The 13,269-nt window shown below is 39.5% G+C and overlaps 1 protein-coding gene across 1 annotated transcript in view; it reads left to right on the top strand.

Annotated features, from left to right (window-relative positions):
- LOC122808982 (calmodulin-like protein 8) overlaps nt 1-12,771 on the top strand; it is a 172,508-nt gene extending 159,737 nt beyond the window's left edge. Inside the window, exon 6 of the mRNA XM_044080148.1 lies at nt 12,562-12,771. Coding sequence (XP_043936083.1) covers nt 12,562-12,693 — 132 coding nt within the window. The 3' untranslated portion in view covers nt 12,694-12,771. The remainder of the gene's footprint in view (nt 1-12,561) is intronic.
- Nucleotides 12,772-13,269: the final 498 nt, after the last annotated feature.

The raw sequence follows: 13,269 nt of genomic DNA, 5'->3' as shown, positions 1-13,269 counted from the left end.
TCTCCAACTTTCACGATGGAGTAGATAATTAATCTCTAGCATCTTACAAACTCTGTCAAGCCTTTCTAAGAGGAACACTTCTCCTTAGACCGCCAATTAAATATCATACTCCCCCTTAGGATTTAGATAGTATTGCAAACACTAACCCAGTCTCCATTTGAGCCTTCAGCTAAGATGGAACTAAAATATTAAATCGAAAAACTATATTTTTTAGTAACCATTACCTCTGCCAGAAGGATTTCTGAATTGCAGGCTTTCTTAGTCCCTGACTTGATTTTTCAGAAAGACCAGAGTATCCTCAAGAACCAACCCTTCCTTTCTTCCTAAGGTGGTGTCAGAATCTAACCATTAACGTAGCAGTTTCTTTCCAAATTTTTCAAATAAAGGAGACTATGTATTACACCTATGGGACATTCACAGACTATTATGTTTTAGTTTTTTCTAAAATGTTTCATTCTATTGGTATCTAGAGATTCAGATTTGTGCAAATCAACATTAGCAAAATGGTTTGGATTTTATTACCTTTGTTTATACTAAATTCTGCATGTCCTTACCCAGATCACCAAGAGCATATTCCACAAGATCTATGGCTAGTTCAGCTTTTGCCTTTTTTTTGTCTAGAGCTTCTAGATGTATGCAACCACAGCTTGGGCCAATCCTTATAGATGTGGCCTCTAGGGGCAGAGCAGATTTTGGTTCAACAGTACTCCGGAATATCCCTTAGGTTCTTCCAGGGATTTAGGTAGCTGGGGACTCTGTCCCAAGAGTTGAGGAATGAATGAAAACTTCTTTATTGGACGTTGTAAATTATGTACTCACCATAATGTTCCATATGTGTTCATTTTCATTCTTCCTCCACCAACCCTCTCCTAGTCAGTCTTTTGGATACCTCGAAGATGCTGAAGGAACCTTTGAGTCTCAGCCTTTGCTGATTATATTAATATTTTTATTCCTTTTGTAATACTGTGGATATAAATGACAGCAATCAAGATCTGAGGTGTGTTTGGGACTAGGGCATTATGGGAAAGGGAAGAGCTCTAGAGCTTTCAGTTATCCAAAAGCTAGTAAGAGGCACAGTCCAATCTGAGGATTGGATCCAAACCCAAGAGTTGAATGAAAATGGACAACACAGATGGAATGTTATTGAAGAGTTCTAGGGTAAAGATAAGTTGGGTGACTGGGTCTTTGAAAGATGGTCAGATTTTAAAAATATTTAAGAAAGTAAGCTCGTATTTTGTGTGAACATGTTGTTTCAGTACACTATTTTTTCCAAAACTTTTATATAAGGAAGATTGGAATAATGGATGTAGCCAAATATATTGATAGGTCATTTAGAGGAGCCTTAAGACCTGCATCAAGAAAGAGGATGTTGTTATAGCAGTATAGAAGGTAACATTGGTATCTTCAATGTAATATACATGCCAGATGGGAAATATGGCAGTTGTAGCATTGGGATAAGGAGAACTTCTAAGTTAATAGCACATAAACTGAAATGTGTGAAAAGGGAAGTATTGATTCCCCTCTATGAAACTTACAGATGCTAGTGACCTAATATGAGGTGGTTTACAGATGCTAGAAAATGCTATATCAAAAGGAAAGGAGGGGGTGGGGCAAGACCAAAGCAAATTAATAGAATAGCTACATTAATAGGATAGCTACAACTGTGAATAGTGGACACTTAAATTGCCCTATTACTAGGGAAGAGATTATCACTTACATAACTAGTTTTCCACAAGTTAAACCCCAGGACTAGATGGGTTGCCATCAGAATTCTATAAAACCTTCAAAGAACTGCTGGACAAACTACTTTTATCTTTGTATCGGGAAGTACAAAGAAGGGGGATTATCACTAGGTCATCGAGACTATTCTCCATAATCTTATTGCCCAAGGCAGGGAAAGGGGAATACCCCCAGATCCTCAGATTTTAGGCTTGTTTCCTTATTACTAAAGGAAATGAAGGTCATTGCAAAAATCCTGGCTTGATGTAGTGCAGTTAGTCTTTCATGCACACCAGGGTTTTGTTAAATGGAGGTTGGGGAGAGCAAACTTTGTTAGTTTTATGACTAAATCTATTCCAATTGGCTAGGACTAATTTTGAGGGCGCACAAATAATGACCTTATTTATTGATCTGCAGAAGGCAATTTGATTCACTATAATGGTCATACTTGAGAGCAGTAGAAGATTTTGGTATCTAAGGTGTGGATCTGGATGCATACAAATTAATTTTACAAAGATCCACAGGTTATTGCCAATGGGGTAATCTCCTTGGCAGTTGTATTCCAGAGTTCCCAGATGTGGTTGCTTGCTTTTTGCTTGTTCTAGTCATTCTACCCCTCAAAATCTTGGCAATATACATACAACAGAAATGCACACAATGGGTATCTTAGTTGCACCTCGGGAGTCGATAAGTTCTACCTGATTTGCAGACTAAAATATTTTTTCCTCTGGGTTCTTAAGACATATCAGAGGAGGTAGAAACCTTTGAGATTTGTGTTCAGGCCTGACCCTAAATATTAAAGCTCTTCTCATTAAAGGGGAACATGTTAAGGGAAAATGATTTCTTCCCACTTCCCACAATGCAGTACATAGTATATATGGGTGTCACTCTCCTCTATAACCTTGAATGGTATAGGTTAGCATGACAACTCCCATGAGTTAATATGGGGAGAAGTTTCAAGAATGGAATTGGTTGCACTTTCTGACAAAGGTGTTCACTATGTTATGTCTTCTGAGGTGTATATTCTAGATAAGGCACCTTCAGTAAATGTGCACAATCACTCTACTCCAAGCTACAAAAACTGAGAGCTGCCTTCATATGAGAAGCAGAAGCACCTAGGATTGCTGGGATGAAGTTATTTGTACCTTTTAAAAAGGGGAAAAATGAGGTTAAGCCATCTGTAGGCATACTTGCGCACTACACCGTGGTCAATTGGATGCATGCCAAATCGTAACCATCTCCCATTTAGCTCATACAGTGCCCGATGTTACTTCACTACCAGATAATGCACAAAAACAAAATATGGGATTCAAGAAGGTTTGAGGGAAATTGAAGGTGGATATCAAGGCAATTGATTGACAGCCATGGCTGGGGCAAGTGGGAATGTATTTAGGACTCCAAATGTATTATACACCACCCATACACTGGCATTCATGAATCAGAAAAGGGATTATATTTTGGTAAGACCTGCTGGACATGGAACAGGGTGAATTCCCATCTTTTCATGAATTTATGGACATCAGACCAAAACGCATGGTAAAACTCCAGTAATAGCTACAGCTCCGTTCTTTATATTGGAAAATGCTTATGCAGGATCCTTAAGGGTTTAAGGAATCCAGCCAACCAATAGATAAGAATGTTGGGAGAGAGGAAAGGCTGTAAGGGACTGATTGCTATGGACTGATTGCTATTGGTTAGGAGGCATAGCAAGTAATTGCCGAGCATGAGGAGTCCCTTGGTCCTCTTAAAGTCAAGTGGGAGGGATTACTGGGTTGGCACATACAAGAATGGACAGAGATTCTTATTCCTACAAAGTGTTCCATACTGGCTGTTTACGAATCTTAAGTTAATCCACTTTTAAAACTCCTTGAAGGATAAAATTGAGATCAGAAGTATCTGGGATCTACTGGAGATGTTTAACTGAAGAGGGGTACTATATACACTGGTGTGATTTTTGTAAGATCTGTCTGATCTGAGAGGCAAGTAGCAGAAGTGGCAATGTAAGTTGTTAGGCAAATATCACCACTTGGTTCTTGGGGATAGAGGATCCAGATGTTCCACTGGTGAGTACACAAATGATATGGAGAGGGGCTGTTGCAGTAACCATGTTGGTGGTTTTCAAGAATTGGAAATTTCAGTCCTGAAGACTGGGTCTGACAATTTAATATCTGAACATAGAACATGGGCAATTATCAAAGGTTTACAATGCACAGCAGGAATTGGAGACTTTAATTGAAATAGGAAAATATTATCAAACTGTAACAGACAAATTGGTTCAGGTTTTATGGCTAGGATGTTTTGTTCTGTTTTTTGGTTATGTTTGAAGTTCTTGACTAACATAATGGATAAATCGTATACAAATTATTAAATGATTTACAACAAAGGTTTTAAGTTTTGTTAAAATAACTTTCCTGCCCATGCTAGGCACTGCCACCTTCTGCATGCTGTTTGCAAATTGCCAGAAATGTTGGACAAACTTGTCTTAATTCCACTTACACAAATACTGAAGACTGGTATAGATCCATCTATACGTATTCTCCACTGTCATCAGTTCAATTATTTAAGCAATGATAAACATCATGCAAAATGCAATACAAAATATTGCCAGTTCAATATTCTTACCCTTCATGTCAAGGTCAAAACAGGAGTATCTCATCGTCCAGCTTTGTTTCCCAATCCCAGTACCATCAATTCCATGTTGTGTCCAGGTTTGTTTCCCAATCCCAGTACCATCAATTCCATGTTGTGTCCAGGTTTGTTTCCCAATCCCAGTACCATCAATTCAATGTTGTGTCCCTTTAAAGTTTGGCAGAAGTCAGATTACTGATGTCGTCACAGGTACAGCTTACAAAGTTAATTACAGAAGTATTGCTGGCTTTGGCTTCGCTTTTCAGTATCTGTAGTTAACTTAGTCTGCATGATTTAAAGGTCACAAGATTCCTAACATATGACTTGTAGATTTACATAAGTAGGTGAGTGAAGTTCCACAAGGGGGTACAGAAAGGCTTACTACCTCCTGTAAAGATGTGTTTTTTTCTGTTTTGTTCCATCAGGTCTAAAATTAACATTGACCAGATAAGACATTAGTGTAGTCTATTCATTTGTGGGGCTGAACCCTTGTCAGCAGGTACCATATACCCCAATGCTTAATGATTTATAGTTTGTGAAAGAACGATTTTGCTGTGATTGTAACCAGGTCCAGAAAGGAAGACTCACATTCTTTCTCCTCCAATATTAGCTACTCTGATTTGTCCAGAGTGAATGGGAAGGAACAGCAATCCTAAATAGTATCCTATTCCTGAGCAAATGTACATGTCAATAGAAACACATCAGATGGAACAGGAAATGAGTACAATCACTGTGTGAATAAATGTCACATTTATGATTCCAGTTATTTTATATTTCAAATCACCAAACCCCAAATATTTCTAAATTCTGTGTGTGCTCTTGTTAAAAGACATGACGGTATGAGGTGCACTGTAAGAGTCAATAACTGTGGGACAGACCATTAGCCTATCAGATTTGTAAGAATGCCCAAAGAAGGTAGTTAAAAATCAGTGCAGTAGCAATGTCACAAATACTGCATCATGACAACGTCTAATAATTAGAAACCTGGCTCTTTCAAGCCTACCTAGAGCTGATGAGAAGTAACCAAGTGAAAATGGAAGGCATGCAAGACTCTACCTGTGGTGCACATCCACAGGCCCAATCTCCCATTAGCAACAAAACCGGCATGTGAAAATAATTTGGATATGCACAGGTAATAAGGTAGCTGCATATAAGCTGAACCACAAAGCAAAAAAAAAAAAAAAAAGCCTTTGTCCCCGTTATGGGCAGCTTATGGCACCCGGTCTAAATAAAGCAAACTGAAGAAATAGTATGATTAGGGAAAAGCACATCAAACGGCAAGTGGTTTAGGTTCATGAAATGTGACTCTGTTTTCCTTATGTTTGGATTGCAGTACTAGAAAGTGGGGTAGCAATTCACATTCCATCTCTGTATCATACCTCTGAACTGCTCAGATTCTTGTAGAATGTCAGATTTTTGTCTGAACATTTGTCTGTTCCTCATAAAATTTTTGGTTTTCTGACATCATTGGGATCTGAGATCTAAAAAAAAATATTAGTAAATGTCATGCATAAGTTTCAGACCATGTCCTTTAGAAAATAAATTTTAATACATAGCAACTTTCTAAGTTTGTAAGAGCAGTATCTAAACTGCATCCAAATTGGTAAAGTGCATTGACAAAATAATACCCATTGCAGCCTCTGCTTCCTGAACTGAAAGGCACCAATACAGAATCATTACAATATATTTTATGTAATTGTCAAAACAGCCTAATATGTCTGCAGCTGGTACTTGATGTTAAAGGAGTGGTGGTGTGTCAGAATGTGTCTTAGCTCAGGCTGACTTAAGTGTCTGAGTGGACATGCAGTGCAAATTCTACAGTACTCTTGCTGTAAACAAGTTATGGGTGAGTCCAAGTCACCTCCCTCAAGTAGTCTTATGTCTTGTAATGTCAAGTCATGGTCAAATGAGTCCTGTTTGGCTTATTCAAGTTGTCATGAGTCAATATTTCCGAGAAGCAAGTCTGACTTCTTGGGTCATCACAATGGAGTGTCAGTCTCTGGTGATTTAATGTTTCTTAGTCCATATCCTACAGTGTTGTCTGAATACTACAGAATGAGCCTACAGTGTTGTCTGAATACTACAGAATGAGAACAGCATTGCTCCCATTTACAGGGTACACTAATGTACAGGATTACTAAGAGTCCACCATTTCAAGTTGTCTTGAAATGTAGTCTCCAGTGATTAAAGCAATGGTAACGAAAAATAAATAGATGCACTGCAAGTGATTTACCTCAGAAAATTACACCGCTTACTGGCAGAAAAGCCTAACAAATGTATTCTCAGAGCTGATAAGCAAATATCTCCTGGAAAAAGTTACTGTATGCACCCCTATACCCAGTTTAAAGCCAACTCCACCACACTGTGGAAGTAAATAAATCCAAAGACTTCAACACAACTCTGTTTGCCTTGACATAAGGGACAGTTTATAGTGAAATATAATCAGCTTTTGTTAACCTTCTGTGACTTCTGTGGATCTTGATTAGACTGCAGCTGTCAAAACTATATGCTCCCAACTGCCCCACCAGGTGAGTCAGTATGATGTTTTAAATATGCCCTGCATGAAAGCTCTAGTCTGTCACTTTGTGTAGCTTTAGGACACACAAAAATAGTATTATAATTAGAAGGTATAGGTAATTTGACATGAAACAGCAGTGGTCATGTTTCTGTCTACAGTGAGACAGCAAATAAAGCAGCTATGCATTAGCAACTGATCTGACAAATGTATGGCTCTTGGCTGAAAGGTCTATTTAACCTGTTTGCCAGTGTTTAGACAATGTTTCCAGAGCAAGTGCATTTAAATGATTTGTCTGGCACTGCTTTCTGTATGGATATGAATACACACTGCATTCCAAGCCATGCCGACTGCTGCATCTCCTCCCTACTGTAGTCTTTCTAATGGAGAATGTTAGGGGATCGGCACTGTTACATGGCTCAGATCATGGCAATGCAGGAAACGAGATGGGCAGATCAGATTAGTAGGGGAAAAAGGATGCAAGGCTTTGCCCTCTTACCCTTGTTAAATATTTTACCTCCCACCAAGCATTTAGGCATCAGTTTCTCTTTGACAACCACTTTATATGATGCTTTTTGTTTGACTAGTTGGACTTTTAGGCTGCTTTTGCTCACCACTTGTCTAGCAAGTACTGCAGCATAATTTTGAATAATTTGTCTTGCTTCTGTGATGACAGACAAAATGCTGCAGTTTTGCCACTAATGTAAGGTGGATTGAAGTTCAGTTCTATCAAGCTGTAGTGCTCATAGCCCATAGTCGTCTTATATGCCTACCATGTGGTTGGCTGACTTCAGCAGCTCCTCATAGAATCCAAACTTTCTCACCTCCTCCATCTTTTCAGCCATTACTTTCTCTCGCTCTGTCCTATTAAATATTTTCCATTTGTACAGTTCACTGCAGTTTAGATGCTTTTTATTAGATGTTTATTGGTCAGTAGTTTTGTACCCTCTACTTTCCAGTCACCCACACCAAGCTACAAAAAATCAATTTTCCTAATCCTCAGCTTTAGTATGGGTGCATCCTACCACCCTGCAGCCAAGTACATGAAGTCAATCTTACTACATCAAGACAAGAAAAAGTACCTTAAATTTTAACAGGTAATGCCTGTAGAAATGAGCTTTGCAACCCAAAATGCTAGACTGACAAGAAATGGCTCTACTTGGTAGATGCATTTGAATGCTGGCTCAAGCCAGGCATTGAGCTGTCCCCAGTTCTCTGCTGTCTTCTTTCAGAGATGGGCCAAGTTTGTGGTGGGGTGGTGTCCCAATGTATACAAGAGACTGCATTGCAACTTAATTGCCCTTCTGTCAGAAAGATTTGAATCTCTAAGCCTGGGCTGTTTGGGAGATATTTGAAAATGCTGCTGGACGGGATCTTTATCCCACCAATAGCTTCACCTGCAGTTACTAAAACCATATGAAACCCTTCTACAGCTTGCAGTTCTGAGTATCAACTGGAACTTTGAGAAGCAATTGACTGCTCTCTGCTGTGAAGTCTTGACCCAACCTTTATACATTATGTAGTTGTATTCCTAGAACTTTTCTAAAAGATTCTCTGCACCAGTACCTAAGCTTCACAGGTGGCTTTTATCTACTGCAACAGAGCACGCTTGTGAGAATTCAACATTAAAGTAGATGTTAGTATCCATGTGAAAGTCTGCCTAACCAGCCAGACCCCCAAACCTCTGGTGATGAAACAGTGCAGGAAGACATCCCTTCCATATGCAGACATATCCCCTGCCAGGTAAAACAAAGACAACAATGCAGTGATCTGTTTCTGTCAGCAAACCTCCTGCAGGTCACACCCTCTATATGAAAGAGTTAACCTTGTATAGTCAGCAGCAAGAGAATTATCAGGGAATTACCCTTGCTGTATCTTACCCTGAAATACTAGAATTTCATAAGTTGCCCTGTTAGGGGAAAAGTGGGTGGGAGCTCCCAACAGCAAGTCTTCTCTAAAGATTTGCTGTTTTTAAAGTGAATTTTCACCTGTGGCTACTGTGAGAAGAGCGATTCCAAACCATAATGCACCCTGGAGGGATGATTTTTTTCATAGTAGTCAGTATGTCCTAAGAGAAGTAAGATTTGCATCTTAAAAGTCCTCGGCATGAATCTGTTCAGGTTTGGATATACCAGGGGTGCTGTCTGTCATCATGAGCTGGTCTAACTCTCTTGAGGCAGATGAGGAATTTCCCTGGCTCATTGTGCCACAATGAAAGAGAACTGGTGTTGCTTGGGCCAGAATGGCATTAGGAGAATCATGCTGGGTTGCTCCCTGTCAACATTCCCCACTCATGTAATCAGAGATGTTGGTGTACAGAGATTTGTTCAGCAACTGAAAAGAGCATCAGTCATTCTGCATGTATCTCCTTAGGGGAGTGAATCAGAAGCTGATGGTTTATCTAGCAGCCAAAAAAGTCCCTAAAAATCCCCTCATCTGGCTGTCAACTGTAGGGATACTCATCTGTTAAGTTTCCATTCATGGTTCCCCACAAGTGCTATGCTTAGTGATTCTTGTAATTTTGCACAGAGAGGGTACGTACATACCCCGATCAGACTGAATTAACCTGCAGAATCATACACACTGGCATAACCAGTCTGTACATTGGATAAACCCCTGCTTGTTTATCCATGTTGAGCTGGAGAGCACCTTGTCTACAATGTCATTTAAAGCTTTTAAAGATTGGCACACTGCTAACATTTCCTTTGGATTGATGCCCAACTTCTACATAGAGGGATGAAGCCAGAGCTGGATTGATTCTTGGGGTGAAGCCAGAGCTGGATTGATTCTGGCTGGGAGAAAGGTATTTTTTTTTTTTTTTATTCCTCTGTAGTTAGTCCACACACACACACACACACACACACACTTCTTTCTAAATGCAGGGCATACTAGGGAAATATCTCCTCCATGACTCTGAATTTGATTAGTTTGAATGCTGATAACTACATGTTGAAAGTGGTCTTTATAATGGCCACTAAAGTGCTTTTTGCAGGGGGAAAAAATCCCTTCACACCTAACATTATACTAGCTCAGTGGTTGAATAGTACCAGGGAAAAGGACAGTTTCACATTTATCTGAATCAGAGTTGCAGTATCAGCACTCTGGCAGTTGTCCAGTTCCCTCCTGTGGTTGAGTGGTGATTCAATAATTCCTCAGGACATCCAGGAATCTTCCTTGCAATGATCCTAGGTAGAGTGACCTTAACTATACAGACATCACATTCTTAGCCATGAAGTCCCTGGTTATGTGGTCTCTGGTCTGCTGCAGAAAGAATGTAGGGAAAGAGCCTGGTCTTTGGGGACGTAAATCATTCATCTTTGTTCTGGGCATCCCCTAGGAAGATATCTCCTATGGGAATAGACTCTATTTGGAAAGGTTTAGTGAAAACCCCATATGTTTGAAGCAATTTCTGGTACTTTTTCTAGCTGTCAACATTTTGCTGCTGTATTTGGGTCTGCAGGAGGCAGTAATCCAGATGGGAGGATGTGGATCTTGTGCACGATCCTTAAAAAGGCTACCATTGGTGCAGTACACTTTGTAAAGACTATATGCATGGAATAGAGCTCAAAAGGCAAGGAAGTAAATTGATAGCGCCAGTTTAATATGAGTCTCACATTGTGTCCTTGTGATGACATGTGATATTTAGGTCCCATGTGATCAAAGGCTAATGGAATGAGCAAAGGTAGAAATGACTCTAGTATGAACATTTTGAATTCGGGCACCTTAAGAGGTTGAGAATAAATGGGCCCAAAACTGGTATCTAAGGAGGTAGTAAAAAAACTTCATATAGTATCTTCCATTACTCCTTGCTTGAGCAATTGCTGAACAAGGCAAGAGGTTGCTTCTGCTGTGGTATTGGAGGTGTTAAAAAGACAATATAAGGGTCATAAAAGGCATATTTGATCCCCAGTCACTGGGCCAACCTTGGTGCGACTAGTTTGCACCGTCTCAACAAATGCAGTAGGTATTTGTTTACTAATTCCTCAACAGGGTCAGTCGCTGGTAGACACTGTGGTCCACAATTGGCCTCTTAGTCTCCTATATGCCTTTCCCACTGTTGACCCTAATGAAAAATTCATACAGAAAGCAAGATGGTGCAAGACCAGGATGACCCTCATTGTCCATTTTCAGCCCTGACCTGTGGCCTCTACTCGCACATCCCCATGAATGTTGTATTCACTATCTAGACCTACTAACTCCTCCATCGGAAGTCCATGAAATTGACCACATGGTTCCTCCAATTTTAAATGTAGCCAAAGATGCCATGATTTTCCCCTGCAGTAATCTGTATTTCTGCTTCTCAGACTGCCCAATAGAAAGATATATACCAGAGCAAAGATTCTCTATCTGGCCTGTTTCTAAAAGGACTCTGTCCTTTTTCAGCACCTGTTCAATCCATACTAGAATTATTGTCTGAGCTGTTCCATAAAGGTTTCAGCTTTTCCATCAGATGGCTGGTATTTCAAATCTTTATGGTAGGTGCAAGGGCACTCCTCCTTTAGCTTCACATAAGATCTCTAAAGCTTTTTGAAAGGTATTTTCATATTAAGACCTCCAGTTTGAGACCCAGACCCACTATGGGACATCATCATTACACTGCAGTCTTAGATTTCCATTTGAATCCACAGCCATAGCAGACATACTTGGAAAACCAATTTTTCCTAGTGGCAGTGACATATCACCTAGATGAATGTTTCAGGCAATCTCCTGTAAACCACCCTTTCTAGTTTTTCACAGGGACAGACTTCCTTAGAACCAGTGCGTGCTTTATTTCTAAGGTGGCATCCAAAGTAAACCTAAACCAGACCATGAACTTTACCAGTATTGTTCCCCAGATAGTCAAATACATGTTGCATATGTTAGATGTGATGCGGATTCTGTATTCATAGAACAAAGCAATTCAGAGAAGACTTCATTTTCAAAACCAAATTTTGGGAAAGCAGTGGCCAGTTAGTTGGGCAGTTTTTACCTTTGCAGCCTTCATTAGGGGACTTTCCATTGATGTGTATTGCAGCCACTTAGTCTATGTACACACATTTGTCCAACTATAAACTGGATCCAGGTCACATTCTTGTGGTTCCACCATACTGAGGAATGTTCTTCCTTGATGCACCCCAGTTTGACAGCTTGGTATGGTCTCCTATGTTTGGAGCAGATGTAAACAAACATTGGATATGAAAGTTATGTACTTACTATAACATCAGGGCCATGGCAGATTTCTGATGCAGTTCAAACTCCCTCCATCCTGCCCCCTTCTATATTATTACCTATGGCTTTGTGATTGAGTAGACCCCCTATTTCCTGTCTTTGAACAGCCATGTGTACCCATTTTTCCTCAACTGCTTGGTAATATCTAACATTGGGGGGTTCCTTGTACAAGATTGTCCAGCTTTTGATGGGCAGCAAACACTGAGCAGCTACGGTGGAGTTCAGGGAATTATAAGTCGGAGAAAGTCAGCTCTGTATTCAAAGAAGCTTCAGTCATTGCCAAGGTTTGAGCAGACAACACAATTTTGAACAGGCCAAAAATCAGATAAAATATATCTAACATTTATGGTAAATGCATAACTTTGATTTACTGTACATTTCATATATTTTATTTCATGTAAAGCATATCACTGCACTGCTCAATTATGATTAAAATTTGGACATTTGGTGTTTCATGGATGTTTTGTCATAACTATTATTTCTTTTTCCAGAAAATCTGTGATGATGAGGTGGCAAAATTCCTAAAATCTTTGGATCAAGATGGAGACTCTGAAGTTAATTTTTCTGAATTTGTGTCATTTGTGGCAATGCTGTGTGAAATGTGCAGTGGTGATTTAGCCTAGTGTGAGTAAATTGGGTCTGTCTTGATGCTTGCTACTTTTGTTCAGTTCTAAAAGTAACAATAAAATATTTTAATAGTTTTGTTGTCTTTCATTTTTGAAAAATGCACTCTAGTAGAATAAACTAGTTCCCATTTTGTTTTGTTGGAATGTGTAGCTGTCTGAACTATAGTTTATATTGTATTTACACCTTTAATTTGGCTATTACTGATCTGGTTAACCCACCCAATCCATTCCTTAACCTTTCTGCAAATTAACTGACTAAGTAGGCTGACATTTCACTAACCATTGCCCTATTAATGAATCTTCACTGTATGAAGTTTCCTCTTGCAGTTTTTAACTAGCTAGTGTTTAATTATGCAGTTGGCATTAGCTATTGAAAATAATTTCTGGTGCATTCTCCATTTTACTAGTAGTAATTCAGTGTTTGGACTTCTGAGGTTGCACAACCAAACTCAAACTAAGGGATGTGGAAGGCTGCGTATGGCTGACTTTCAGTATTTAAGTAAAGGGAGTATGGGACAATCCCCCCCTCCCTCATTGATGGGGTGCAGTTCAGCTTAACCCCCCCTGTAAAAA

This window comes from Protopterus annectens, chromosome 8.part0 (genome assembly GCF_019279795.1).
Source record: "Protopterus annectens isolate FY-2018-M chromosome 8.part0, PAN1.0, whole genome shotgun sequence".
Taxonomy (NCBI): Eukaryota; Metazoa; Chordata; order Ceratodontiformes; family Protopteridae; genus Protopterus; species Protopterus annectens.
This window is presented reverse-complemented; position numbering and strand designations above follow the sequence as displayed.